Genomic DNA, 26751 nt, shown 5'->3' on the forward strand with positions numbered 1-26751 from the left:
GCTCCCGCAGGAGGACGCGTTCCCACCCTCTACTTTAATGATCGCTTTATAGTAGCCATCTGCATGAGAACCCTCCCCGCACTGGCTCGTCAGGTCCGTGCCTTCCCATTACAGGGCAGTGTTCCTGTATAGAGCCGGGGTGTAAGTGCGGCTGTCAGGTGGAGGTTTCTATGAATTTTGGGGTCTTTGGAGTTTAGTTCCTCTGTTTAAAAAGAGAAAAATGATGAAATGAAAACAAAGCGTTCCGCACTGTTCTGTTATTAAGGAATCCAATCCAGAGGAACATTTGTCGTGGTTTCTTCACACCTGTTGATAAAAATCCACATGCTGAATCGTCTCGGAGCCGAGTGACTCCTGCTGAGGTGGGAAATGCTCTTATATTCTGTAATAAGACCGTATACACCTCATATAGCGCCGCACCGCAGTGCCACCCAACACATTATATTCTGGGCATTATTACGCCGTGTCTCCCGTGTGTAAAGTCTCGGGAGTGAAAATATGCTGCTATTATTCTGAAACAGTTAGGTCCAGAAACATTTGGCCAGTGACTGAATCTTCGTGATTTCAGCTCTGCAGGCCACTGTCTTTTATTTAAAATGAAACCACTGAAATGAAATTGAAGTGGAGACTTTCAGGTTTGCACATAAATACGTTCAGGAATTGCAGCCATTGTTCTACAACGCTTCCTCATTTCAGGGGCTCAAAAGTAAATGGGCAAAGTACGGTAACTTTACCATAAATAAAATGTTAATTTTTAACCCTTTGTAGAAAATCCTTTACAGCAATGGTGGCCTGAAGTCTTTTGTCCATGGACGTCTCCATCGCTGGTCTCCTCTGATGTGATTCTTTGCTGCTTTTACTGCGGTGACTTCAGTTGTTTCTTTTTTTTGTGGCTCTTTCTCCTTAACTTTTTATCTTCATTTGAATTGTAGCTCGATTGGGTGAGATCTGGTGAGGACTCGGCCATTGCAGAATATTCCACTTCTTTGCCTTTTCAGGATGTTTTGGGTCATTGTCCATCTGTCTGTGAAGTGTTGTCCTACCAACTTTGCTGCATTTGATTGAATCTGAGCAGAAAGTCTCGCCCTGTGCACTGCAGAATTCATCCGGCTGCTTCTGTCTTCAGTCACATCATCAATAACCACTAGTGCCCCAGGGCCATTGTTAGCCCTGCATGCCCGGCCATCACACCGCCTCCGCCATGTGTTACAGAGGAGGTGCTGTGCTCCGGACCAGGAGCCACTACAAGCCTTCCCCAGACTTTCTTCTTCCATCATTCTGGTACAGGTTGATCTTGGTCTCATCCGTCCTCTGCTGCTTTTCTAGAACTGTGCGGCTTCTGTAGATGCTTTTTTGGTAAAGTCTAATCCGGCCTTTCTATTTTTAGGCTGATTACTGGTTTGCTCCTTGTGGTAACCACACCTGTATTTGCTCCTCCTTGGGGTGACCCCCCCCCCCCTCTGTATTTGCCCCTTGGGGTGACCCCTCTGTATTTGCCCCTTGGGGTGACCCCTCTGTATTTGCCCCTTGGGGGTGGCCCCCTCTGTATTTGCACCTTGGGGGTGGCCCCCTCTGTATTTGCACCTTGGGGGTGGCCCCCTCTGTATTTGCACCTCAGGACGACCCCCCCACCCCCCCCCCCTGTATTTGCACCTTGGGGGGTGACCCCTCTGTATTTTCCCCTTGGGGTGATGCCTCTGTATTTGCACCTTGGGGTGACCCCCTCTGTATTTGCACCTTGGGGTGACCCCCTCTGTATTTGCACCTTGGGGTGACCCCCTCTGTATTTGCACCTTGGGGTGACCCCCTCTGTATTTGTACCTTGGGGGTGACCCCTCTGCATTTGCACCTTGGGGTGGCCCCCTCTGCATTTGCACCTTGGGGTGGCCCCCTCTGTATTTGCACCTCAGGGCGACCCCCCCCCCCCTCCTGTATTTGCACCTTGGGGGGTGACCCCCCCCCCCCTCCTCTGTATTTGCACCTCAGGGTGACACCCCCCCCCTCTCTTTATTTGCACCTTGGGGTGACACCCCCTCCCCTCTGTATTTGCACCTGGGGGTGACACCCCCCCCTCTGTATTTGCCCCTAGGGGTGACCCCTCTGTATTTGCCCCTAGGGGTGACCCCTCTGTATTTGCCCCTAGGGGTGACCCCTCTGTATTTTCCCCTTGGGGTGACGCCCTCTGTATTTTCCCCTTGGGGTGACGCCCTCTGTATTTTCCCCTTGGGGTGACCCCCTCTGTATTTGCACCTTGGGGGTGACCCCCTCTGTATTTGCACCTTGGGGGTGACCCCCTCTGTATTTGCACCTTGGGGGTGACCCCCTCTGTATTTGCACCTTGGGGGTGACCCCCTCTGTATTTGCACCTTGGGGGTGACCCCCTCTGTATTTGCACCTTGGGGGTGACCCCCTCTGTATTTGCACCTTGGGGGTGACCCCCTCTGTATTTGCACCTTGGGGGTGACCCCCTCTGTATTTGCACCTTGGGGGTGACCCCCTCTGTATTTGCACCTTGGGGGTGACCCCCTCTGTATTTGCACCTTGGGGGTGACCCCCTCTGTATTTGCACCTTGGGGGTGACCCCCTCTGTATTTGCACCTTGGGGGTGACCCCCTCTGTATTTGCACCTTGGGGGTGACCCCCTCTGTATTTGCACCTTGGGGGTGACCCCCTCTGTATTTGCACCTTGGGGGTGACCCCCTCTGTATTTGCACCTTGGGGGTGACCCCTCTGTATTTGCACCTTGGGGGTGACCCCCCCCCCCCTGTATTTGCACCTTTTTTGGGGGGTGACACCCCCCCCCCCTCTGTATTTGCACCTCAGGGTGACACCCCCCCCCCCTCTGTATTTGCACCTCAGGGTGACCCCCCCCCCCCCTCTGTATTTGCACCTCAGGGTGACCCCCCCCTCTGTATTTGCACCTCAGGGTGACACCCCCCCCCCCCCCTCTGTATTTGCTCTCATGAAGTCTTCTCTTTATGGTGGACTTAGATACTGAAACACTGACTTCCTGGCGAGTGGTCTTCACTTTGAGGGATGTTGTGATTTTTCCTCACCCTGGAAAGGATTGTGTGATCATCCACCATTGGGGTCGTGCAGGCCTTTTTGAGCTGTCTCACCAGTGTGCGTTTTTTTTTTTGTTTGCACAATTAACCAGACTGTTGATCTGGCCGTTCTAACATTTCTGCTCTCTGATGTCTTCCCTTTTTTTTTTTTTTTTTTTGTAGCCTAATGATAGTCTTTCTGTTCCATTGAGCGCTCCTGTGACCGCATGTTGTGGATTCATGCACCTGGAATCAGCTCCAGACCTTTTACCTGCTTAATTGATGATGGATTAATCGGGGGAATCACCCATGAACACCCATTAATGATCTTCTGAGATAATTGTCCCAATTGATTTTGGTCTCTTGAAAGAGGCAGCGACATAATAAAGAGCTGTAATTCCTAAACTTTAAGCCCAGATTGATTATATAACTGTACCCTGAATATGTTTTGGTAAAAGCTAAAATACCAAAACTTGTGTTCAATTATTTCTGGACCTAACTGTATAGTATAATGTTTTTATTTATTTTTTATGGAACAGGATGGGGGAGTCACAGAAGCGAGCGTTTCAGTCCTACGTCGACCGCTTAATGAAGCTCATAGAGTTCAACGTTGCTGCAGAGGAAGGTAAATGGGGAAAATTTCCATTTAAAAAAAAAAAAAAAAGAGGACCAGTCATGTACCAAAAAACTTGTAAAAATGTTACACCTGGTGTAAATGCCTCTGTTCTCCTGAATCCGGGGATGTTTTTCTTTGGTTTCTGCGCCTCTCCGTTCCTGAGATAAGGTCCCTTCTTACCTGCATAGAAATCTAGTCTTGTTGAACAAATGGGAGTGGTCCTCAACTCTTGTCTGTAAACCACACCCACTTGACAAAAAAGACCAGATTTATATAGGGGAGAGAAGGGGCCGTATCTCGAGAATGGAGAGGCGCAGGGACAAAAGAAAAAACATTACCGAATTCAGGAAAATGGCAGCATTTACACCGCTATTGTGACGCCCTGGCAAAACCAGGTTGTGACAGAGGTTGCACAAATCTTTTAGGTGCAAGACTTCATCCTCCTTGGCATACCAACACAAAACCCACACCCAGGTGCACAACACCAGCCAGTAAAGCCTAGTCACCCCCCATGGCAATAGGGACACCAGTGGGCGGGACCAGGCGGATGGGAGCGCCCACCTAGGGGTCATGAGGTGTTCTGGGAGGGAGCACAAGTGTCTGGAGCAGAACAGTACTGACAGTTGAGTGCGGAGTGACAGCGGAGTCAGGGGTTGTGGCCCCTGGACTACCAGACTACTGACTAGGTGGCAGATGGTAAGCAGGACCACAGGCGTCGGAAATCTGGTCGCGGGAGACTTTAAGTGGACCGGGGCAGGGTTGTAGCCCACCGGTGCCGACAGCGGGAATCCGGTTCGGAGGCCATGCATAATCGAGGTGCCTGGACCTTAGGGCGAGGAAGGTTTCAAGCCCTTTGTCAATTAACCAGCCCGGGGACAAGGTTCCAGACCTTGGTCCACAGTGAGCCCAGAGAGCGAAACGGAAGCCCAATGCGGGGGATAGGGTGTCCGCCAGAACCCACAGATCCCAAGGGTCAGATTTCGCGGGCCACAGCTCCCAACATACAAAGTACCGGGAGTGGACTTCCCCGTTTCAAGCGGAGTTGTCCCATTGAAGACACAAACACTGAGTGCAGGAGGAAGGGACCCCTGTTTGCTACGTGTGGGTCCCGAATACACCCGCCGGAGGCAACCGGTCACTGGCAATTTTGGTTTACCACTGGACTCTGTGTGCAATTCTTGGGAACTGAGTTACTATCCATCCCCAGTCCAACCCTGCATGACACTCTCCGCAGCCATTACTCCCGTTCACCTGGGCCCCGGGACGACACCTCCCCTACCCGTGGAGGGGATTCCATCCTACTGCCCCGCTCTAACAGCCCCGGGCGTCCCATCACCAGGATGCGGCGGTGCTACCAACTCTCACCGCAACCCACAGGTGGCGTCACTGACAAACTATTCCCCTGTAAATACTCCCTTCCTACGGTTGTGAGGATGGACAGCTGCACGAGCCCGGGTCCGGCCGCCACTCGAGCCACAGTAACGAGCCCGTCTCCGAGCACCCCCTGCAGCGGGCTGGCCCCCGTCCACAACATTATCATTACATATTTATTTATGCCAAGTGATGGGCCTTCTTTAAAGGGGAAGTCTACAAAACTCATGACAGTGATTTGCTCCATCTTTAAAGTGGTTGCCTCGGGCTGAGACGTTGGTGACCTCTTGAATAACGAGTCATCAAGTAACAAATCTACGGGGGTCTAACATCCGACACTAAGTCCTGGACGACCCCCTAGACATAATGTGTCCGTGTTCATTTTCTATGTGTTTTGTTCTGTTGTTTTCTTCCCATCCTCAGATTTTATCCAGGTTGCCCAGAGTTTTGAGTCGTCGAGAAAGCGATGGCTGCAGTCGGAGAAGGAGCTGAGGGACAAACGCGAGACTCTGCTGCGGTGCGAGATCGAGCGCTCGGCGCTGCAGGTGAAGCTGAAGCACGCCCGCAACCAGGTGGACGTGGAGATGAAGAGACGCCAGAGAGCGGAGACCGATCTGCAGACGGTGGTAACCACTGAGCAGGCTTCCTTGCGGCACTATGATATGGCTTTGTGTTAATAGCACCTGATCCCGGCCATTCCTGCAGGAGGGCGGCTGCTGGTGCGCAGTTCTCCCACTGGTGATGGCTGCACTCCCTTCATCATTAGCGGCAGATCTGGATGCGGAAGTCTCTGAATCTGCAGTCACTAATAATGTGTTTTACAACAGGAGCGGCAGATGCATCTGATTGGGGAACTTATCCAGAGTGACGGTCAGAGTGCGGGGCCCCTGAGCGACTCTGTCCTGGCCATCTTTGGGGGAAGACGATCCAATGCCGCAGTCCACGGAGTCGGAAACAGGTATGGTATACGTACGGGCAGCAAACAGACATCCTACAGAAGGACTGTTTTGAATTGTTTGCACTATTAGGCTACGTGCGTACGTTGCTTTTTTTATATTTTTTGTCATGCATTTTTTTCTTGCAGATTTTAATCAACACTGCAAGGAAAAATGCATGCCAGCAAAGTGTCTGAGAATCCTGACTTGCTGTGCACACGCTACTTCTTTTTTCCTTGCAGCATGTCAATTCTCTGCTTTTTTTTTTTTTTGTGCGTTTCTATAATCCACTGCAGTTGATTATAGCCCTGACAGATCGCCTCACACACCAAGCATACAGCATGGTCTGTGAGGCTTTGCATAGCTCAGTAACCTGGGGTCATCATGGTGACAACCCAGGTTTGCCATGGCAGCGATTGTGTCCCTGTGATTGCATTAAAGGGACCCGATCGTCAGGGAGAGGTAATCGATCCCTCTCCCTGCCTCCTGATCCAGGGGCTTAAACAGCCGGGAGCAGCGCGAGCACCATTCCTAGCAGTGAGATCCGGGTCCTGGCTGTAACAGAAGCCGGAGACCTGGCAGCGATCGCGGGGGTACAGCGCCTGAACCCCCGCAATCGCCATGACTAAAAATAAAGCATGGAAAAACGCATGTGAAAAAAAATGCGTTTTTTTTTATGCAGTATGAATAATAATAATATCTCCCATGTGTACTCTATATAAACAACTAGTGCTTAAGGTAAGGCTAGGGTTAAATATATCTATATAGCAGCAATTGGTAGAAAGGTATGTCTCAAAATTGAGAAGTTCCTAGTGCTCAAAAAAAGCAAGCTTGGTGTGGCAATCCCCTTTCACAATGAATGACAGGGATTATTGAGCAGCAAGATAGTGTATTCAGGAAAGTGACAGGTGCAATGTAAACATAATCCCTGGTTAATAGCCGCAATGGTACTAATTTAGGTAAAGAAAATATATATTGACAGCATTTAAATACCTGTTGAATTAAATGTCCTACAGAGTCGTGCATCACCCACCCGGATGTGCGTTTCGGCGTGCCTTCTAGTGGCGGTGAGTGTAAACACTCATCCCCTGAAAAAGGCACACCGAAAAGCACGTCGGGGTGGGTGATGCACTTATTACAATATATTATAATATGATTATTCTAAATCAGAATTTTATTTTTTTATGTGCCTCTTGTTTTGATGGTGTCTACTAACCATTTTATGTTTATGAAACGATATACGCCCTCATATCTGCCCCCACTGATCCCATCCCTGAATTTGACCAGATGAATGTTTACCTTTCCGATCCTTCAGGAGGAAAGCTGTGTCAGTAATTAAACGTTCAGTGTCTAATGACTTCCTACACACCAATCTTTCCAGTTCAGAGTGATGGAGATGAGCAGCTGCCCGGCACCACTTTTGCAGGTCTAAAGCTTAGAAGCCAGAAGTATGGACGACCGTGTAAAGCTAGGTTTGCTATATAGAAATACTACTCCATACCGATCAGTCCAGAACCCTGCGAACCTCATTCTACCTGTGGCCGCCCGACGCCCCCTCTGATGAGTAGACCAAAGTGACGTTGTTGATATCTTGCTGTGAAACTTAATGATTCCACAGGTAGAAGGAGGTTCCCCGGCTGTGGTTCAACTGTCACGGGCTATTAACCGGGGTCCTGCAATCACTTTGCCCAACTCTACTGCCATAGCATGAGCCGCTCTCTGTTCGGGGAGGTCTTGAGGGGTGGTCCGCCACTCTTTTGATTAAGCAAATGAATGGTACAGAAATGTGTAGAGCTCTTTATTATATATATATATATATATATATATATATATATATATATATATATATATATATATATATATATATATATATAATTATATTGCCGAATCCGGATCGTGCACCCGGAATTCCGGGGCGGTTCCGTATCCTTATTTTTCCAGTCCGGTTCCGCTCACCACTACTTTTTAATACAAGAAATATGTTAAATATTTTTTTTCTTTCTCAGATTATCGATGGTGGACGAGTCTTGCGGTTCCTTCCTGTCGGACATCAGCTACGACCAGACTGAGGACGACCTGGTGAGCCTTCCTCCCCCCCTTCCTCTCCACTCCGCCATGTGTTTTGGATGGGTTATAGGACCCATGTAAATCCGTTTTGTTTCTCTTACCAACACCATGCCCTTGTGCTCTTCACTCTTCTGACAACTGGTTTATATTTATTAATAAAATAAAACCACAAAATCTCATTCCATCCAATTTAAATGCTAATTTCTGTCCCTTTCGGTGTAACCGGGAGTCTTTCGCTGAGCGTTCAGCCGAGAAAGGTCCCTGTAGGGAGCCTTCTCCCCCCGCCGCCCTGTTTAGCTCTCCCTCCCCGCTCGCACACTGTGCTCCTGAGAATACATCCTGTTTGTAATTTGCTTTCCTTAATGCTTTTGAACCGTCCAGAGCTGCCTGCGGTGTCTCCCAGAGGCGGCATAAATATTTAGCTGGCTGGATGGCTCTGCTGCTTCGTGCACTTGGGAGTTTTGGGTGGTGTCGCACATCCAGGGCTGCTACGTACTGTATCTATCCGGAGGAAAGTCCGCACCGGCCGACAACTTGACTTGTGCAAACAGTTTCAGGCTCTGTTTAGCCGTCTCCACCCTCTCCTAGGACTTCAGTGCAATAAGGTGCTGCTTTTTACATGGCGTGGGTGTTCACTATAGTAAATGTTGCACAGGAAGGGAAATTGTAAAAGATGAATTTCTTCCCCACCGAGCAGCCGAGAGCTACTTTGGGTTGTGAATAGTTCTCATTTATGGAACAGCAAGACTCTCTAAAACGCTCCTATTAAGTAGCATCATAATGGAAGGGCCCAGTACTGTAAAATGCACGGAAGAAGAAAGGAACAGAGGAGTTTCCTCCCAGCAGATCACTGCACTGGGCGTAATGGGCATCTTTCTATGTTTCTAGTATTAAAGGGATGTCCCCATCTTGTAAGTGGTCAGGCCTCCACAGCGGGATGTGGGGCTATCCCGCACAGCAGCGCTATACAGGGAACTGCAGCCCACATCATTCCCTGCATGCAGATCCCTGCACAGTATGTGGCCACTGCACAGGGGATAGACCATGCTAAATTTGGTGGGGGGAGGTCCATTCGATAAGAAACCCCCTTTACATGGTTCAATGAACTCTTCAAGGGATTTCAGTAAAAAGTTTGTACAAACTATTAAATGGACCATGATGCTTTGCACTGTGCATTCAGACTGTTCCTTAAGCGGGGGCGGGTCTTGTGCATCAGCCACAGGATGCATTGTCTAGATGCTCCTTTTATTTGGGCGTTATCCAAAAATAGGGCCATGATGCATTGCAGTAGTCACCCCTTCACCTAGGTGGTACCATGAACCTTTGCAGCAGTAATACCATGCAGATGTCAAGCCTCGGTGGGTATGTTAGGACCATGATGCATTGGTGTAAACGCTCCTTTACCTGTTCAGAACCATGATGCTTTGCAGTAGGTTTAGGATGTACACTATTAGCATTTGGCGGGTCCCTTGAATTAGGACCATGATGCATTGCAGCAGTCATCCATTTACCTGGTTGGTACCATGATGCTTTGCAGCGGTAATAGTTTGTAGACCTCTACTAGCCCGGGTATGTCTTCTGTATTGAGATCGTGCTGCTTTGCAGTGGTAATAGCATGTGAAAGTCTTACCTTAGATGGGTTTTCTGCATTAAGCCCATCATGCATTGCAGTTGCCCCCCTCTACCTGGTCAGGACCATGATGCTTTGCAGCAGTGATGGCTCTCTCCCCAGTCTGGCGGGTTCTCTGAATTAGGTCCATGATCATTGCACCATCTCCCCCTATGATATAGTACATGCATTTCTTCTTGTTTTTAGAAGTATTTAACTATTTTATGTAGCTTTTAACTTCTCTGATTAGAGTCCATGTTGACCTGTTGCTACATTGTTACCAGTGTCGTCAGAGTTCCATTTTCCGGAAATGTTTTGTCTCACGTCTTTAATTTTTGGATTCTTATTCCCCTCAGGATCTGGAGGAGATATCGGGAAGACCGGTAAAGCTGAAGCCACGGGAGCGCAGGGTAGGTATGAAGCCTAAAGAGCATGTGTATGTATAGCGAAACGCTTGTCAATCCGGCATCAGATAATCCAGAAAGTTTGTTAATCCGGCACTTGTTTCTGGAAGAGAACTGCAATTTAGGGTATGTGCGCACTAGGCGTTTTTTTACCGCGCTTTTTTGCGTTGCGTTTTTGGACTCAAAAGTGGTTGACTTTGCTTTCCCAGCAAAGTCTATGACTTTTCCTTTTTGCTTGTCCGCTCACAGCTTCTTTTTAAAGCTGCGTTTTTGAAGCGAAAAAAAAAAATGGACATGTCAATTCTTTTCTGCTTTTTGCCACATTTTTGCACCCATCAAATGCATTGGAAAAACGCCGCGAAATGCAACAAAAGCGCAGCGTTTTTGCCGCGATTGCGTTTTTGTGCATTTTTAGCAGCCATAAACGCAGCGTTTTTGATGCCACAAAAAATGGTTAGGTGCGCACATAACCTAAAGGGCGCTTTACACGCAGCGACATCACTAGCGATGTCGCTGCCGATCGCACACGCACCCGTCGTTTGTGCGTTACGGGCAAATCGCTGCCCGTGGCGCACATTATCACTAGGCCCCGTCACACATACTTGCCTGCCTAGCGACGTCGCTGTGGGCGGCGAACAACCTCTTTTCTAAGGGGGCGGTGTGTGCGGTGTCACAGTGACCTCACACAGCAGGCGTCCAATAAAAGCGGAGGGGCGGAGAACAGCCGCATGACAGACACGCCCACCTCGTTACCGGAGGACGCAGGTACGGGGTTGTTCGTCGTTCCTGCGGTGTCACACGTAGCGATGTGTGCTGCCTCAGGAACGACCAACAACCTGCGTCCAACACCAGCAACGATATTTGGGATTAGAACGACATGTCAACAATCAACGATTAGGTGAGTAATTTTGATCGTTAGCAGTCGCTCGTACATTTTACACGCAACGACGTCGCTAACGAGGCCGGATGTGCGTCCCGAATTCCGTGACCCCCAACGACGTCTCTTTAGCGATATCGCTGCGTGTAAAGCCCCCTTTGGTTCACAACCAAAAACATGAGCGTGTAGTAAATTGCTGTGACTAAAACCCAGATTACAGTGGTGGCAATTGTTTTGCAATTGGATTTTTGACGTGTTTTATGTTACTTTTTATGACTCTGATTCTTTACTTATAGTGGCCAGAGAGCACCTTGAGGACATGAGTTTAAAGGGAACCTGTCACATGGGAAAAAGTGCTATTAACCTGCAGATATGGAGTTAATCTGCAGGTTAATAGCGTTTGGAACCTGCCCAGCGCCGACACACCGAAGTTTATTCCTCCCAGTAGTGTTCGGATTTCACTCACAGGGGTGATGTGGGTTCAGTCACTGCTCTGTGTATAGTAACTGCCCCTGACAGTGACTGACAGCTGGTTGTAATGCTGAGCGGCTGTCAGTCAGGGCAGAGGGCATTGTTACAGACGCTTCTCTATATAGACAGAGCTGGGACTGAACCCGGGAGGAATAACCTTCTTTTCCTCCCAGCAGCAGGGTTCAAAGTGCCAGTGTCAGGCGGGTTCCAAACTATATTAACCTGCAGATTAACCCCATATCTGCAGATTAATAGAGCTTTTTCCATGTGACAGGTTCCCTATAAGCCTTAATGGGGTTGTCCGCTGCATGCCTTCCGGACCGAGGCTCAGTGCAACATCCCCAGCCGGTCTCTAGGACAAAATATGAACCATGGAGCCTATTTACTCTCCTTAGGGGCACCAATTTGGTATTAACCATGACTTCTACCAGGTGCAACGTTTTCTCCTGGTCCCTGGCTGCACTTGCATCATTAAGTGTTGCAGTCCAAGCATGGACCGCTCATGATCCCAAAATCTACAGCCTCATGGGCACATTTCAGGTTGTCGAGTTCAGGGTCAGGAGACGATCGGCCTGTCTGTGTACGGACCGAGCCACACTGATACATGAATTTGGCCATAGAGCTGGGGTGCTGGCTGTACAGTGCAGCCAGCACCCCCTAAGTGATGCTACGGAGACATTTCTCATTTACCCGCACAATCGCTTTGCCATATTGGTATACTGCAGGACAGGAAGGAGTTAAATGAATTTACATGTTCTATATAATATCAATTACACAATGTAAATATTGGCTCCCCTCGCCGGTCCTCCTCCCTCTCGGACACGACGGGTCAGATTTTATTTATGCCAAAGACAAGACAAACTGACTTCATTTGTCAGCAATTTGCCCGGGATCAATAGAAGGTTCATTATTTGGAGGCCCGGCTCCTGCAGGTTTGGCAGAAATGTTTCATAAATCATGGAGCAGGTATTGGTGCCGCTCCCCTGCCCTGTGTGCAGGCGCCTCCTACTGGCCAGCACTGGTAGTGGGCACAGTACTACTGCTCCACGGATGATGAGTTTTCTCCACCAGCTGGTGATTTAGTGGAGGGGAGAATAAATACTTGTTTATATACGTTGTGAATGCATAATGGAGAATAAAACGCTTTTTCCCTTTGCATGCGGGTAATTTGCTTTTTGCAAAGTGATGGGTGCAAATTTGCTCAGGTTCATGGATAATGAATGGTACAGGTGACCTCACCAGGACCTGGATACTACATAAAAACAAGTTGTTCTCTCCACCTTCTCGGCAAATGATGGAATATCACTAGGATGTGCAACACCCAGAGGGTTATTCCACAGTGCTTACAAGCTTTTTCCAGCAGAGCTTGTAAGTGCTGCTGTTAGCTCCCAATCAAGCAAACGTCATAGCTACTGCGCTCTTCTGATTCCACACAAAGTTGCCTTATATCACTGCATTGCAGAGCGCACAGTGTGGGAGCAGCTACATGACAATGCCAGTGGTCCAGACTGTCAAACGCATCGATCACCCCCTGGCTAGCAGGAAACTGAGGCAATAAAGCCACGCACCCCTGAGAAGATGTGTAAGACAAACCCTTTAATGATTGCTGTGGATCCAACCCATGGGACCCCCACTGATCCTAAGAAAAAAGGGGTGCAGCTCTCTACACAGGTAACAGCAGCCAGTCCCATTGGCTTACACAGAGCTGCACAGCAAAGCTTCCTTTTTATTATTTTAATATTATTTTAGCATTAGTTAGCAGTCGTGTAAAAATACTTATCGGACACTGTTTTGTGCCGTTTTCAGCGCTGCTCCAGTCATCTTCATCATGTGTCAGCAGCAGTTTCTCGCCAGCTCACATGGCCGACTGTTCCTTTCCTAATGTCTTTCCATGAGAGCCTTGTTCTACTACTCAGACTTACACTGAGGAAGTGGTTCTGGTCCACACAGAATCTCTATTGTGAGCCGGCTGGTCCCAACTGCTGCCACATGATCCAGGTGATGATTGGAGCGGCGCTGGAAACAGCAGACGACAACAATGAGTGAGAACCGGAGCGGCGCTGGAAACAGCAGACGACAACAATGAGTGAGAACCGGAGCGGCGCTGGAAACAGCAGACGACAACAATGAGTGAGAACCGGAGCGGCGCTGGAAACAGCAGACGACAACAATGAGTGAGAACCGGAGCGGCGCTGGAAACAGCAGACGACAACAATGAGTGAGAACCGGAGCGGCGCTGGAAACCGCAGATGACAACAATGAGTGAGAACCGGAGCAGCGCTGGAAACAGCAGACGACAACAATGAGTGAGAACCGGAGCGGCGCTGGAAACAGCAGACGACAACAATGAGTGAGAACCGGAGCAGCGCTGGAAACAGCAGATGACAACAATGAGTGAGAACCGGAGCGGCGCTGGAAACCGCAGATGGCGACAATAAATGAGAACCGGAGCAGCGCTGGAAACAGCAGACGACAACAATGAGTGAGAACCGGAGCAGCGCTGGAAACCGCAGATGACAATGAGTGAGAACCGGAGCAGCGCTGGAAACAGCAGACGACAACAATGAGTGAGAAGCAGAGCGGCGCTGGAAACAGCAGATAACGAGTGAGAACCGGAGTGGCGCTGGAAACAGCAGGCGACGAGTGAGAACCGGAGCGACGCTGGAAACAGCAGGCGACAATGAGTGAGAACTGGAGCAGCGCTGGAAACAGCAGATGACAACAATGAGTAAGTATTTTATTGCACACTCTGTACACACATTACGGAGAGCTAAGAAATGCCGAAATTAAACTAAACACTTCATCAAGACTTTAAGGCATTGCATATCCTAGCTGAGTGCACTTTGCATAATTGCAGACACAATACCTTTCACCACCGAGCAGTAGTTTGCACAGTGTTTCTTGGTGCACTGGGAGTCGTGACCACGAGTCAGGTACTGACGTATGTTTTCTGTCTCCGCAGCGCTCCTCTCTCGCTCCTCTGTTTGCTCCATTTATGAAGAAGCCTCGTCAGAGTTTAACCAACGCTCTGGTAAATGAGAACGTGAGTGACCGGGTTTCTACAGCAGAGCTGTGCACAGGGCCGGGGCAACACATGCACGATCAGACTACACGGGGTGTGTTTGTAGTCTGTTACCATGGAGACAAAGCAGTGCAAGAGCTGCAGAAAAAGTTGTTTATTTGTTTTTTTATTTTTAATTCATTCAATGAAGATGTATTTATAAGAGCCGTAAAAAATTGCAAGTTGCAAAAGTGCACATGCCCTTCCATATTACCCTATATTGTCTGGCAGCTTGGTTATGATTGATAAACTGTCCACCAGTCCCTGCCAGCCACTTGTCTTATGTCTGCCGCCTAAAGGCTTTCTGCCATGTTATAAAGTGATGAGCTATTGCTAAGATGTCTGTGTACACCGCGGGGGTAATCTTCTGGCCCATGGACATTGATTCTGTAGGGGCGGTCTTGGCTACCTGCACCCCCTCCCCCCCCTCCCCCTTTTTTTTTTTTTTTGCTCAACAGTGGTTGTCTGCTATGAAATGCATGCCGCAGCCTGTGTTTCCTATGTTACGGCTATACTCCAGTGTGTCTTATAGAATGTGTATACAGCAGTCTGTGTCTCCTATATAATGGATATACAGCAGCCTCACTGTCTCCTGTAGGTAGGTGTGTGTGTGTGTATTCTGTATTGTATTTTCCTATGTAATGTATCTATGCAGCATTGTCTGTGATGTGTCTATACAGCAATCTGTCTCCTATATGATGTATATGCACTGATGAGCAAAAGGGTAACAATGTTTCTTCGGCGCTCCATTGGGAGACTCAGACGATTGGGTGTATAGCACTGCCTCCGGAGGCCACACAAAGCATTACACTAAAAAGTGTAAGGCCCCTCCCCTTCTGGCTATACACCCCCAGTGGGATCACTGGCTCACCAGTTTTCTGCTTTGTGCGAAGGAGGTCAGACATCCACGCATAGCTCCACTGTTTAGTCAGCAGCAGCTGCTGACTATGTCGGATGGAAGAAAAGAGGGCCCATACTAGGGCCCCCAGCATGCTCCCTTCTCACCCCACTTTATGTCGGCGGTGTTTGTTAAGGTTGAGGTACCCATTGCGGGTACGGAGGCTGGAGCCCACATGCTGCTTTCCTTCCCCATCCCCCTGAGGGGCTCTGAGGAAGTGGGATCTTACCGGCCCCCAAGCCCTGAGGCCGGGCTCCATCCACAGACCCATGGAACCTGCTGGATACGGAGCTGGGTACCGTTCAGGGACAAGGCCCTGCGACATGAAGGTACTCTGTGTCCCCGCTTGTACAGGCCGCGCACACTCCAGGCTTGCTGGGTGTGCTAGTGCGCCGGGGACAGTAGCGCTGCGCGCTGGGGTTTCAGTCACTACAGTTTGTCTGAGTGCCTTTATGTGTTGGGGACTGCCGCGCCGACCGCCCCTGGAGCGGCGGCGCGGCTGCAACTTGTAGTGCGCCGGGGACTTAGCGCCGACCGTGCTTTTACGACGGCGGCGCTTATAAATCTAGTCCCCGGCTTTTGCGGCCTAGCTCCGCTTCGTTCCCGCCCCCACCCTGTCACTCAGGGCAAGGGAGAGACGCTGTACGTTTATTCAGCGCCGAGGGCTGGAGCCTTATTTACATGCTCCAGCCCTCTCACTGAGCACAGTGGGACGCAGGTTTCCCGCTCGTTGTCTGCACACGCCCAGGGCCCGCCCCTCTCCACAGGACGCCGGCAGCCATTCCTACATGCAGTCTGGCTGGAGAACGGACACAGGCTCTGGGAGACCCAGACAAGGGATTTCTGGCGACCACACACCCGCGTTTAGCGGGCGGTAAGCAGCACTTAAGTGCTGGCCCCACTAGTGCCACAGTGTGATATTTGTGTACTTTTTTCACTGTACCATATATATATATATTTTGCACTGTAAGGTCGCTTCTTGGCTGTATACCCCTATTGCTCTGAGGAGACGACTACATGTCATCTGCAAAACGCAAGGGTGCCAAGACACAGGCTGTGAACGCTGCTTGTGCTGCTTGTGGGGCTAATCTACCGGCAGGTTACAATGACCCCCATTGTGTGCAATGTTCGGTCCCTGTGCCACTTCGTCAGCCGGAGCCTATGGTGGTAGTGGCCCAGGCAGAGTCGCCGGTGAACCCTGTCCCGGTGACGGGGACAGAGTTTGCGGTTTTTGCTGACAGGATGTCTGTCACTATGACAAAAATCCTAGAGACCTTGCAGGCCAGGCCAGTTACTCAGTCCATGGACACTGCTGCGGCAATGTTCCCCGGTCCCCCTCAGTTGGAGTTAATCCGTGCTTCAAGGGGGTCCCAGGCATCTCAGCCTGACGGCTCTGATTCAGATGACAGTCCCAGGCAGCCTAAGCGTGCTCGCTGGGAGAGACCCTCCACGTCATCACGCGGATCAGGGTCTCAACGAGAAGAGTCTCTACATGATGAGACAGAGGAGGGGGATCAGGAGTCTAATCCTGAAACCGCTCTCAATCTGGATACTCCTGATGGTGACGCCATGGTAAATGACCTTATAGGGGCCATCAATAGTCTATTGGAAATTTCTCCCCCTGCCCCTTCTGCAGAGGAGGCAGCTGCACAGCAGGAGAAGTTCCATTTCAGGTATCCCAAGCCTAAACTGAGTACTTTTCTGGACCACGCTGACTTCAGAGAAGCAGTCCAGAAACACCATGCCTACCCAGATAAGCGTTTCTCCACCTTTCCCCCTGACGTGGTCAAACGCTGGACCCAGTGTCCAAAGGTGGATCCCCCAATCTCCAGGCTTGCAGCTAGATCCATAGTTGCAGTGGAAGATGGGGCTTCACTTAAAGATGCCAATGACAGACAGATGGACCTTTGGTTAAAGTCTGTCTATGAAGCTATCGGCGAGTTGTTTGCTCCAGCATTCGCGGCCGTGTGGGCACTCCAAGCTATTTCAGCTGGCCTGGCACAGGTGGACTCTATCATATGTCCAGCAGTGCCGCGAGTAGCGTCCCTAACCTCGCAAATGTCTGCGTTTGCGACTTACGCTATCAACGCTGTCCTGGACTCTACAAGCCGTACCTCAATTGCGTCTGCCAACTCTGTTGTCTTGCGCAGAGCCTTGTGGTTAAAGGAATGGAAAGCGGATTCTGCTTCCAAAAAATGTTTAACCAGCTTGCCGCTATCTGGAGACAGACTGTTTGGTGAACAATTGGCTGAAATCATTAAGCAATCCAAGGGTAAGGACTCCTCCTTACCCCAGCCCAGATCAAGCAAACCTCAACAGAGGAAGTGGCAGTCGAGGTTTCGGTCCTTTCGAGGCTCCAGCAAGACCCAATTCTCCTCGTCCAAAGGGACTCAGAAGGAGCAAAGGAGCTCAGATTCCTGGCGGGCTCAGTCACGCCCCAAGAAAGCAACCGGAGGAACCGCTTCCAAGGCGGCTGCCTTATGACTTTCGGCCTCAGCCCTCCGCATCCTCGGTCGGTGGCAGGCTCTCCCGCTTTTGCGACATTTGGCTGCCACAGGTCAAAGACCGGTGGGTAGCAGACATTTTGTCTCACGGGTACAGGATAGAATTCAGTTCTCGTCCTCCGCCTCGGTTCTTCAGAACCTCCCCACATCCCGACCGAGCAGATGCCCTTCTGCAGGCGGTGTGCTCACTAAAAGCAGAAGGAGTGGTGATCCCTGTTCCTCTGCAGGAACAAGGGCAAGGTTTTTACTCCAATCTCTTCGTGGTTCCAAAAAAGGACGGCTCGTTCCGTCCTGTTCTGGACCTAAAGCTGCTCAACAAGCATGTGAACGCCAGGCGGTTCCGGATGGAATCCCTCCGCTCTGTCATTGCCTCAATGTCTCAAGGAGATTTCCTTGCATCAATAGACATCAAAGATGCTTATCTCCACGTGCCGATTGCTACAGAGCACCAACGTTTTCTACGTTTCGTGATAGGAGACGACCATCTCCAGTTCGTAGCTCTGCCATTTGGTCTGGCGACAGCCCCACGGGTTTTCACCAAGGTCATGGCGGCAGTGGTAGCAGTCTTGCATTCTCAGGGACATTCGGTGATCCCTTACTTGGACGATCTACTTGTCAAAGCACCCTCTCAAGAGGCATGCCAACACAGCCTGAATGTTGCGCTGGAGACTCTCCAGACTTTCGGGTGGATCATCAACTTTTCAAAGTCAAACCTGGCACCGACTCAATCACTAACGTATCTTGGCATGGAGTTTCATACTCTCTCAGCGATAGTGAAGCTTCCGCTGGACAAGCAGCGGTCTCTACGGACAGGGGTGCAGTCTCTCCTTCAGGGTCAGTCGCACCCCTTAAGGCGCCTCATGCACTTCCTAGGGAAGATGGTGGCAGCAATGGAGGCAGTCCCGTTCGCGCAGTTTCATCTGCGTCCACTTCAATGGGACATTCTCCGCCAGTGGGACGGGAAGACAACTTCCCTAGACAGGAAAGTCTCCCTTTCTCAGACGGCCAAGGATTCTCTGCTATGGTGGCTCCTTCCCACCTCATTAACGCAGGGAAGATCATTCCTGCCCCCATCCTGGGCAGTGGTCACGACAGACGCGAGTCTGTCAGGGTGGGGAGCAGTTTTTCTCCACCACAGGGCTCAAGGGACGTGGACTCAGCAGGAGTCCACCCTTCAGATCAATGTTCTGGAAATCAGGGCAGTGTATCTTGCCCTATTAGCCTTCCAGCAGTGGCTGGAAGGAAAGCAGATCCGAATTCAGTCGGACAACTCCACAGCGGTGGCATACATCAACCACCAAGGAGGGACACGCAGTCGGCAAGCCTTCCAGGAAGTCAGGCGAATTCTCATGTGGGTAGAGGAAAGAGCTTCCACCATATCAGCGGTTCACATCCCGGGCGTAGAAAACTGGGAAGCAGACTTCCTCAGTCGCCAGGGCATGGACGCAGGGGAATGGTCCCTTCATCCGGACGTGTTTCAGGAAATCTGCCGCCGCTGGGGGATGCCGGACGTCGACCTAATGGCGTCTCGGCACAACAACAAGGTCCCGACCTTCATAGCGCGGTCTCGCGATCAAAGAGCTCTGGCGGCAGACGCCTTAGTGCAAGATTGGTCGCAGTTCCGGCTCCCTTATGTGTTTCCACCTCTGGCACTCTTGCCCAGAGTGTTACGCAAGATCAGATCCGATTGCGGCCGCGTCATACTCGTCGCCCCAGACTGGCCGAGGAGGTCGTGGTACCCGGATCTGTGGCATCTCACGGTCGGCCAACCGTGGGCACTACCAGACCGTCCAGACTTACTGTCCCAAGGGCCGTTTTTCCATCGGAATTCTGCGGCCCTGAACCTGACTGTGTGGCCATTGAGTCCTGGATCCTAGCGTCCTCAGGATTATCCCAAGGGGTCGTTGCCACCATGAGACAGGCTAGGAAGTCCACTTCTGCTAAGATCTACCACAGAACGTGGAAGATTTTCTTATCCTGGTGCTCTGCACAAGGAGTATCTCCCTGGCCATTCGCGTTACCTGTTTTTCTTTCCTTCCTGCAATCTGGGTTGGAAAAGGGCTTGTCGCTCGGCTCCCTTAAAGGGCAAGTCTCGGCACTATCTGTGTTTTTTCAGAAGCGTCTAGCACGACTTTCTCAGGTGCGCACGTTCCTGCAGGGGGTTTGTCATATCGTACCTCCGTACAGGCGGCCGTTAGATCCGTGGGATCTAAACAAGGTCCTTGTTACTCTCCAGAAGCCGCCCTTCGAGCCTCTGAGGGATGTGTCACTTTCTCGACTCTCACAGAAAGTGGCCTTTCTGGTAGCGGTCACGTCTCTTCGGAGAGTGTCTGAACTAGCAGCGCTGTCATCCAAAGCTCCTTTCCTGGTGTTCCACCAGGACAAGGTAGTGCTGCGCCCCATTCAGGAGTTTCTCCCTAAGGTGGTATCCTCTTTTCATCTTAATCAGGATATCTCCTTGCCTTCCTTTTATCCGCATGCAGTTCATCGGTATGAAAAGGATTTACATTTGTTGGATCTGGTGAGAGCACTCAGAATCTACATTTCCCGCACGGCGCCCCTGCGCCGCTCGGATGCACTCTTTGTCCTTGTCGCTGGTAAGCGCAAAGGGTCGCAGGCTTCCAAAGCCACCCTAGCTCGATGGATCAAAGAACCAATTCTTGAAGCCTACCGTTCTGCTGGGCTTCCGGTTCCATCAGGGCTGAAGGCCCATTCTACCAGAGCCGTGGGTGCGTCCTGGGCATTACGACACCAGGCTACGGCTCAACAGGTGTGCCAGGCAGCTACCTGGTCGAGTCTGCACACTTTCACCAAACATTATCAGGTGCATACCTATGCTTCGGCGGACGCCAGCCTAGGTAGAAGAGTCCTGCAGGCGGCAGTTGCCTCCCCGTAGGGGAGGGCTGTCTTTGCAGCTCTAACATGAGGTATTTCTTTACCCACCCAGGGACAGCTTTTGGACGTCCCAATCGTCTGGGTCTCCCAATGGAGCGCCGAAGAAGAAGGGAATTTTGTTACTTACCGTAAATTCCTTTTCTTCTAGCTCCTATTGGGAGACCCAGCACCCGCCCTGTTGTCCTTCGGGATTTTTGGTTGTTTTTCGGGTACACATGTTGTTCATGTTGAATGGTTTTCAGTTCTCCGATGTTACTTCGGAGTGAATTTGTTTAAACCAGTTCTTGGCTTTCCTCCTTCTTGCTTTTGCACTAAAACTGGTGAGCCAGTGATCCCACTGGGGGTGTATAGCCAGAAGGGGAGGGTCCTTACACTTTTTAGTGTAATGCTTTGTGTGGCCTCCGGAGGCAGTGCTATACACCCAATCGTCTGGGTCTCCCAATAGGAGCTAGAAGAAAAGGAATTTACGGTAAGTAACAAAATTCCCTTCTTTGCACTTTTTCCTTTCAGTCTCCATCCTCTACAGCTCTGAGCGTGACACGACCTTCATTTTATAGACAATCATCTTGCCTATCTAATACATAAATGTGACTTGTATTTATTTAGCAGATTATTAGTTCTGCAGATTTTTATCATCTCACTGCATTGTTACTGTTTTGCTCCTAAAAATCTAAATTTTATTTTCTTCGGCGCTCCATTGGGAGACCCAGACGATTGGGTGTATAGCTACTGCCTCCGGAGGCCACACAAAGTATTACACTAAAAAGTGTAAGGCCCCTCCCCTTCTGGCTATACACCCCCAGTGGGATCACTGGCTCACCAGTTTTCTGCTTTGTGCGAAGGAGGTCAGACATCCACGCATAGCTCCACTGTTTAGTCAGCAGTAGCTGCTGACTATATCGGATGGAAGAAAAGAGGGCCCATACTAGGGCCCCCAGCATGCTCCCTTCTTACCCCACTTGTGGTTTGTAAGGTTGAGGTACCCATTGCGGGTACGGAGGCTGGAGCCCACATGCTGTTTTCCTTCCACATCCCCCTGAGGGGCTCTGAGGAAGTGGGATCTTACCGGCCCCAAAGCCCTGAGGCCGGGCTCCATCCACAGACCCATTGAACCTGCTGGATACGGAGCTGGGTACCGTTCAGGGACATGGCCCTGCACCATTCAGGTACTCTGTGTCCCCGTACACACAGGCACAGCACACTCCAGACTTGCTGGGTGTGCTAGTGCGCCGGGGACAGTAAAGGGTTACAGTCACTGCAGCCTAGCTGAGTGACTTTATGTATGGGGAACTACCGCGCCGGACGCTCCGGGAGCGGCGGCGCGGCTGGGACTTGTAGTGCGCCGGGGACTTAGCGTCGACCGCGCTTTTACGGCGGCGGCGCTTATAAATCCAGTCCCCGGCTTTTGCGGCCTAGCTCCGCTTCGTTCCCGCCCCCACCCTGTCAATCAGCAGCGCCGAGGGCTGGAGCCTTATTTACATGCTCCAGCCCTCTCACTGGACACTGTGGGACGCCGGTTTCCCGCTCTGACTTGGGGCACGCCCACGGCCCGCCCCTACTCACACGAGCTGGAGAAGGACGCCGGCAGCCATTCCTGCAGTCCGAGCTGAGAGATCGGACTCTGGGCGACCAGGCACAGGACTAGGGCGACCACACACCCGCTTATAGGCGGGCGGTAAGCGGCACCTGAAGTGCTGACCCCACTAAATACCGCAGTTGTCCATTTGTATTTTTATGCTTACACTGCATAGGTCGCTATTTTTGGCTATATGCCCTCTTAGATGGCGACACATCAGCAGCAGGAAAGCAGGGGTGCTAAGGCACAGGCTTTCTATGCTGCTTGTATGTACTGAAGTGTTCATGTGTATTTATGCTTGTATGCTATACACTGCACTGTACAGTCGCTAGTCTGGGCTATTTTCGCCTAGAATGACTAGACTACAGCAGCAGAAAAGCAGGGGTGCTGAGGCACAGGTTTTTTCTATGCTGCTTGTATTGCAGGGGTTGCAGTGTTCATTTGTACTTATGCTTGTATGCTATACATTGCACTGTATGGTCGATATTCTGGGCTATATTCCCCTAGATGGCTAGTCTACAGCAGCAGAAAAGCAGGGGTGCCAAGGCACAGGCTTTCTATGCTGCTTGTATTGCATGTGCTGCAGTGTTCATTGTACTTTATGCTTGTATGCTATACATTGCATTGTACGGTCGCCATTCTTGGCTCTATGTCCTAGATGGCTAGTCGGCAGCAGCATATAAGCAACACAGGCTTTCGATGCTGTTTTTGCTGCATGTGATACTGTTCCACGGCACTGAACCCCATTGTGTGCAATGCTCCCCTGGAGCACTTGGTCAGCCGGGGTCTCTACTAGACGTGGCCAAAGGAACCACCTGTCAACCCTGTCCAAGGACAGGGATGGAGTTGCAATGGGATAGAGACTTGCAGTCCGGACAGGCCATGGGCAATCTGGATCATTGCTCCCTGGCCACCCTCATTGGGAATAAAATCGGTGCTCCGGGGGGGGGTCCCAGGAGGCTCTCTGTAGGATGAGGCAGACGTAGCTCATCAGGACTTTGATCCTGACAACGCTCTCAATCCGGATACACCGGATGGTGACGCCATAAGGAATGATCCTATAGCGTCCATCAATGGAATGTTGGATCTTTCTCCCTCAGCTCCCCCAGCGGAGGAGTCAGCTTCACAGCAGGAGAAGTCCCATTTCAGTAGCTCAAACGTATATTGAGTATTTTTTCTGGCCACGCTGACTTCAGAGAAGCAGTCCAGGAACACCACGCTTACCAGATAAGCGTTTTCTCCAAACGTATTAAGGATACACGTTATCCTTTTCCCCCTGACGTGGTCAAGCGCGGGACCCAGGGTCCAAAGGGGGATTCTCCAATCTCCAGGCTTGCGGCTAGAGCTATAGTTGCAGTGGAGATGGGACTTCACTTAAAGATGCCAGACAGATGGACTCTGGTTGAAATCTGTCTATGAGGCTATCGGCGTGTCGGTTGCTCCGGCATTTACAGCCGTATGGGCACCCTAAGCTTTTCAGCTGTTCTTGCACAGCTGGTCTTGAGCATATGTACATTTGTGCCGCAGGGGCGTCCGTAACCTCGCAATGTCTGCATTGCGACTTACCCTATTAATGCTGTCCTGGAAGGACAGTCGAGGTTTCGGTCCTTCCCAATCTCGGGCAGGTCCCAATTGTCCTCGTCCAAAAGAGCTGAAAAGCCTCAGAGGGGCTCAGTTTCCGGGGGCTCAATCACGCCCAAGGAAGGCAGCCGGAGGAACCGCTACCAAGGCGGTCTCCTCATGACTCTCAGCTCTCTCATCTCTCCGCATCCGCGGTGGATGGGAGACTCGCTCGCCTTTGGCGACATTTAGCTGCCACAGGTCACAGACCGGTGGGTGAGGGACATTGTGCCCACGTGCACAGGACAGGGTTCTGTTCTCGTCCTCCGACTCGATTCTTCAGAACGTCCCCACCTCCCCACCGAGCCGATGCTCTTCTGCAGGCAGAAGGAGTGGTAATCCCTGTTCCTCTTCAGGAACAAGACACGGTTTTCCTCCAATCTGGTTGTGGTGCCAAAAAAGGGGGCTCTTTCCGTTCTGGACCTAAAACTGCTCAACAAGCACGTGGAGGCCAGGCGGTTCCGGATGAAACCCTCCGCTCCGTCATTGCCTCACTGTCTCAAGGATATTTCCTAGCATCAATAGACATCAAAGATGCTTATCTCCACGTGCCGATTGCTACAGAGCACCAATGTTTTCTACGTTTCGTGATGGGAGACGACCATCTTCAGTTCGTAGCTCTGCCATTCGGTCTGGCGACAGCCCCACGGGTGTTCACCAAGGTCATGGCGGCAGTGGTAGCAGTCTTGCACTCACAGGGACACTCTGTGATCCCTTACTTGGACGATCTACTTGTCAAGGCACCCTCTCAAGAGGCATGCCAACTCAGCCTGAATGTTGCGCTGGAGACTCTCCAGACGTTCGGGTGGATCATCGACTTCTCAAAGTCAAACCTGTCACCGACCCAATCACTAACGTATCTTGGCATGGAGTTTCATACCCTCTCAGCGCTAGTGAAGCTTCCGCTGGACAAGCAGCGGTCACTACAGACTGGGGTGCAGACTCTCCGTCAAGGTCAGTCGCACTCCTTAAGACGCCTCATGCACTTCCTCGGGAAGATGGTGGCGGCAATGGAGGCGGTTCCGTTTGCGCAGTTTCATCTGCGTCCTCTTATTGGGACATTCTCCGCCAATGGGACAGGAAGTCAACATCCCTGAACAGGAAAGTATCCTTTTCACAGAAGGACTCTCTGCAATGGTGGCTTCTTCCCACCTCATTATCACAGGGAAGATCCTTCCTACCACCGTCTTGGGCGGTAGTCACGACAGACGCGAGTCTGTCAGGGTGGGGAGCAGTTTTTCTCCACCACAGGGCTCAGGGTACGTGGACTCAGCAGGAATCCACCCTTCAGATCCATGTTCTGGAAATCAGGGCAGTGTATCTTGCCCTACTAGCCTTCCAGCAGTGGCTGGAAGGAAAGCAGATCCGAATTCAGTCGGACAACTCCACAGCGGTGGCATACATCAATCACCAAGGAGGGACACGCAGTCGGCAAGCCTTCCAGGAAGTCCGGCGGATTCTGATGTGGGTGGAAGCCACGGCCTCCACCATATCCGCAGTTCACATCCCCGGCGTAGAAAACTGGGAAGCAGACTTCCTCAGCCGCCAGGGCATGGACGCAGGGGAATGGTCCCTTCACCCGGACGTGTTTCAGGAAATCTGTAGCCGCTGGGGAAGGCCGGACGTCGACCTAATGGCGTCCAGGCACAACAACAAGGTCCCAACCTTCATAGCACGGTCTCGCGATCACAGAGCTCTGGCGGCAGACGCCTTAGTGCAAGATTGGTCGCAGTTCCGGCTCCCTTATGTGTTTCCACCTCTGGCACTCTTGCCCAGAGTGCTACGCAAGATCAGATCCGACTGCAGCCGCGTCATACTCGTCGCCCCAGACTGGCCAAGGAGGGCGTGGTATCCGGATCTGTGGCATCTCACGGTCGGCCAACCGTCGACACTACCAGACCGACCAGACTTACTGTCCCAAGGGCCGTTTTTTCCATCGGAATTCTGCGGCCTTGAACCTGACTGTGTGGCCATTGAGTCCTGGATCCTAGGGTCTTCAGGATTATCCCAAGGGGTCGTTGCCACCATGATACAGGCTAGGAAGCCCACGTCCGCTGAGATCTACCACAGAACGTGGAGGATATTCTTATCCTGGTGCTCTGCTCAGGGAGTGTCTCCCTGGCCTTTTGCTTTGCCTACCTTTCTCTCTTTCCTGCAATCCGGGTTAGAAAAAGGTTTGTCGCTCGGCTCCCTTAAAGGGCAAGTCTCGGCGCTATCCGTCTTTTTTCAAAAGCGTCTAGCACGACTTCCTAAGGTGCGCACGTTCCTGCAGGGGGTTTGTCATATTGTACCCCCGTACAAGCGGCCGTTAGATCCATGGGATCTGAACAGGGTACTAGTTGCCCTCCAGAAGCCGCCCTTCGAGCCTCTGAGGGAGGTTTCACTTTCTAGACTGTCACAGAAAGTGGCTTTTCTGGTAGCGATCACATCTCTTCGGAGAGTGTCTGAGCTAGCAGCGCTGTCATCCAAGGCTCCCTTCCTGGTCTTCCACCAGGACAAGGTAGTGCTGCGCCCCATTCAGGAGTTTCTCCCGAAGGTGGTATCCTCTTTTCGTCTTAATCAGGATATCTCTTTGCCTTCTTTTCGTCCTCATGCAGTTCATCGGTATGAGAAGAATTTACATTTGTTAGATCTGGTGAGAGCACTCAGAATCTACATTTCCCGCACGGCGCCCCTGCGCCGCTCCGATGCACTCTTTGTCTTTGTCGCTGGTAAGCGCAAAGGGTCGCAGGCTTCCAAAGTCACCCTGGCTCGATGGATCAAAGAACCAATTCTTGAAGCCTACCGTTCTGCTGGGCTTCCG

At 51.1% G+C, this 26751-nt stretch overlaps 1 protein-coding gene across 3 annotated transcripts in view; it reads left to right on the forward strand.

Moving 5' to 3' along the window:
• Window positions 1-26751, forward strand: part of LOC142245819 (rac GTPase-activating protein 1-like) — a 126465-nt gene that overhangs the window by 9762 nt on the left and 89952 nt on the right. For 2 of the 3 annotated variants that reach the window (XM_075318788.1, XM_075318790.1), the window contains exons 2-7: window positions 3584-3669; window positions 5455-5657; window positions 5859-5989; window positions 7973-8045; window positions 9999-10052; window positions 14357-14437. In XM_075318788.1, coding sequence (XP_075174903.1) covers window positions 3584-3669; window positions 5455-5657; window positions 5859-5989; window positions 7973-8045; window positions 9999-10052; window positions 14357-14437 — 628 coding nt within the window. The remainder of the gene's footprint in view (window positions 1-3583; window positions 3670-5454; window positions 5658-5858; window positions 5990-7972; window positions 8046-9998; window positions 10053-14356; window positions 14438-26751) is intronic. The other variant, XM_075318789.1, reaches the window with a different exon arrangement.

Source organism: Anomaloglossus baeobatrachus, chromosome 7, assembly GCF_048569485.1.
Source record: "Anomaloglossus baeobatrachus isolate aAnoBae1 chromosome 7, aAnoBae1.hap1, whole genome shotgun sequence".
NCBI classification, from domain to species: domain Eukaryota; kingdom Metazoa; phylum Chordata; class Amphibia; order Anura; family Aromobatidae; genus Anomaloglossus; species Anomaloglossus baeobatrachus.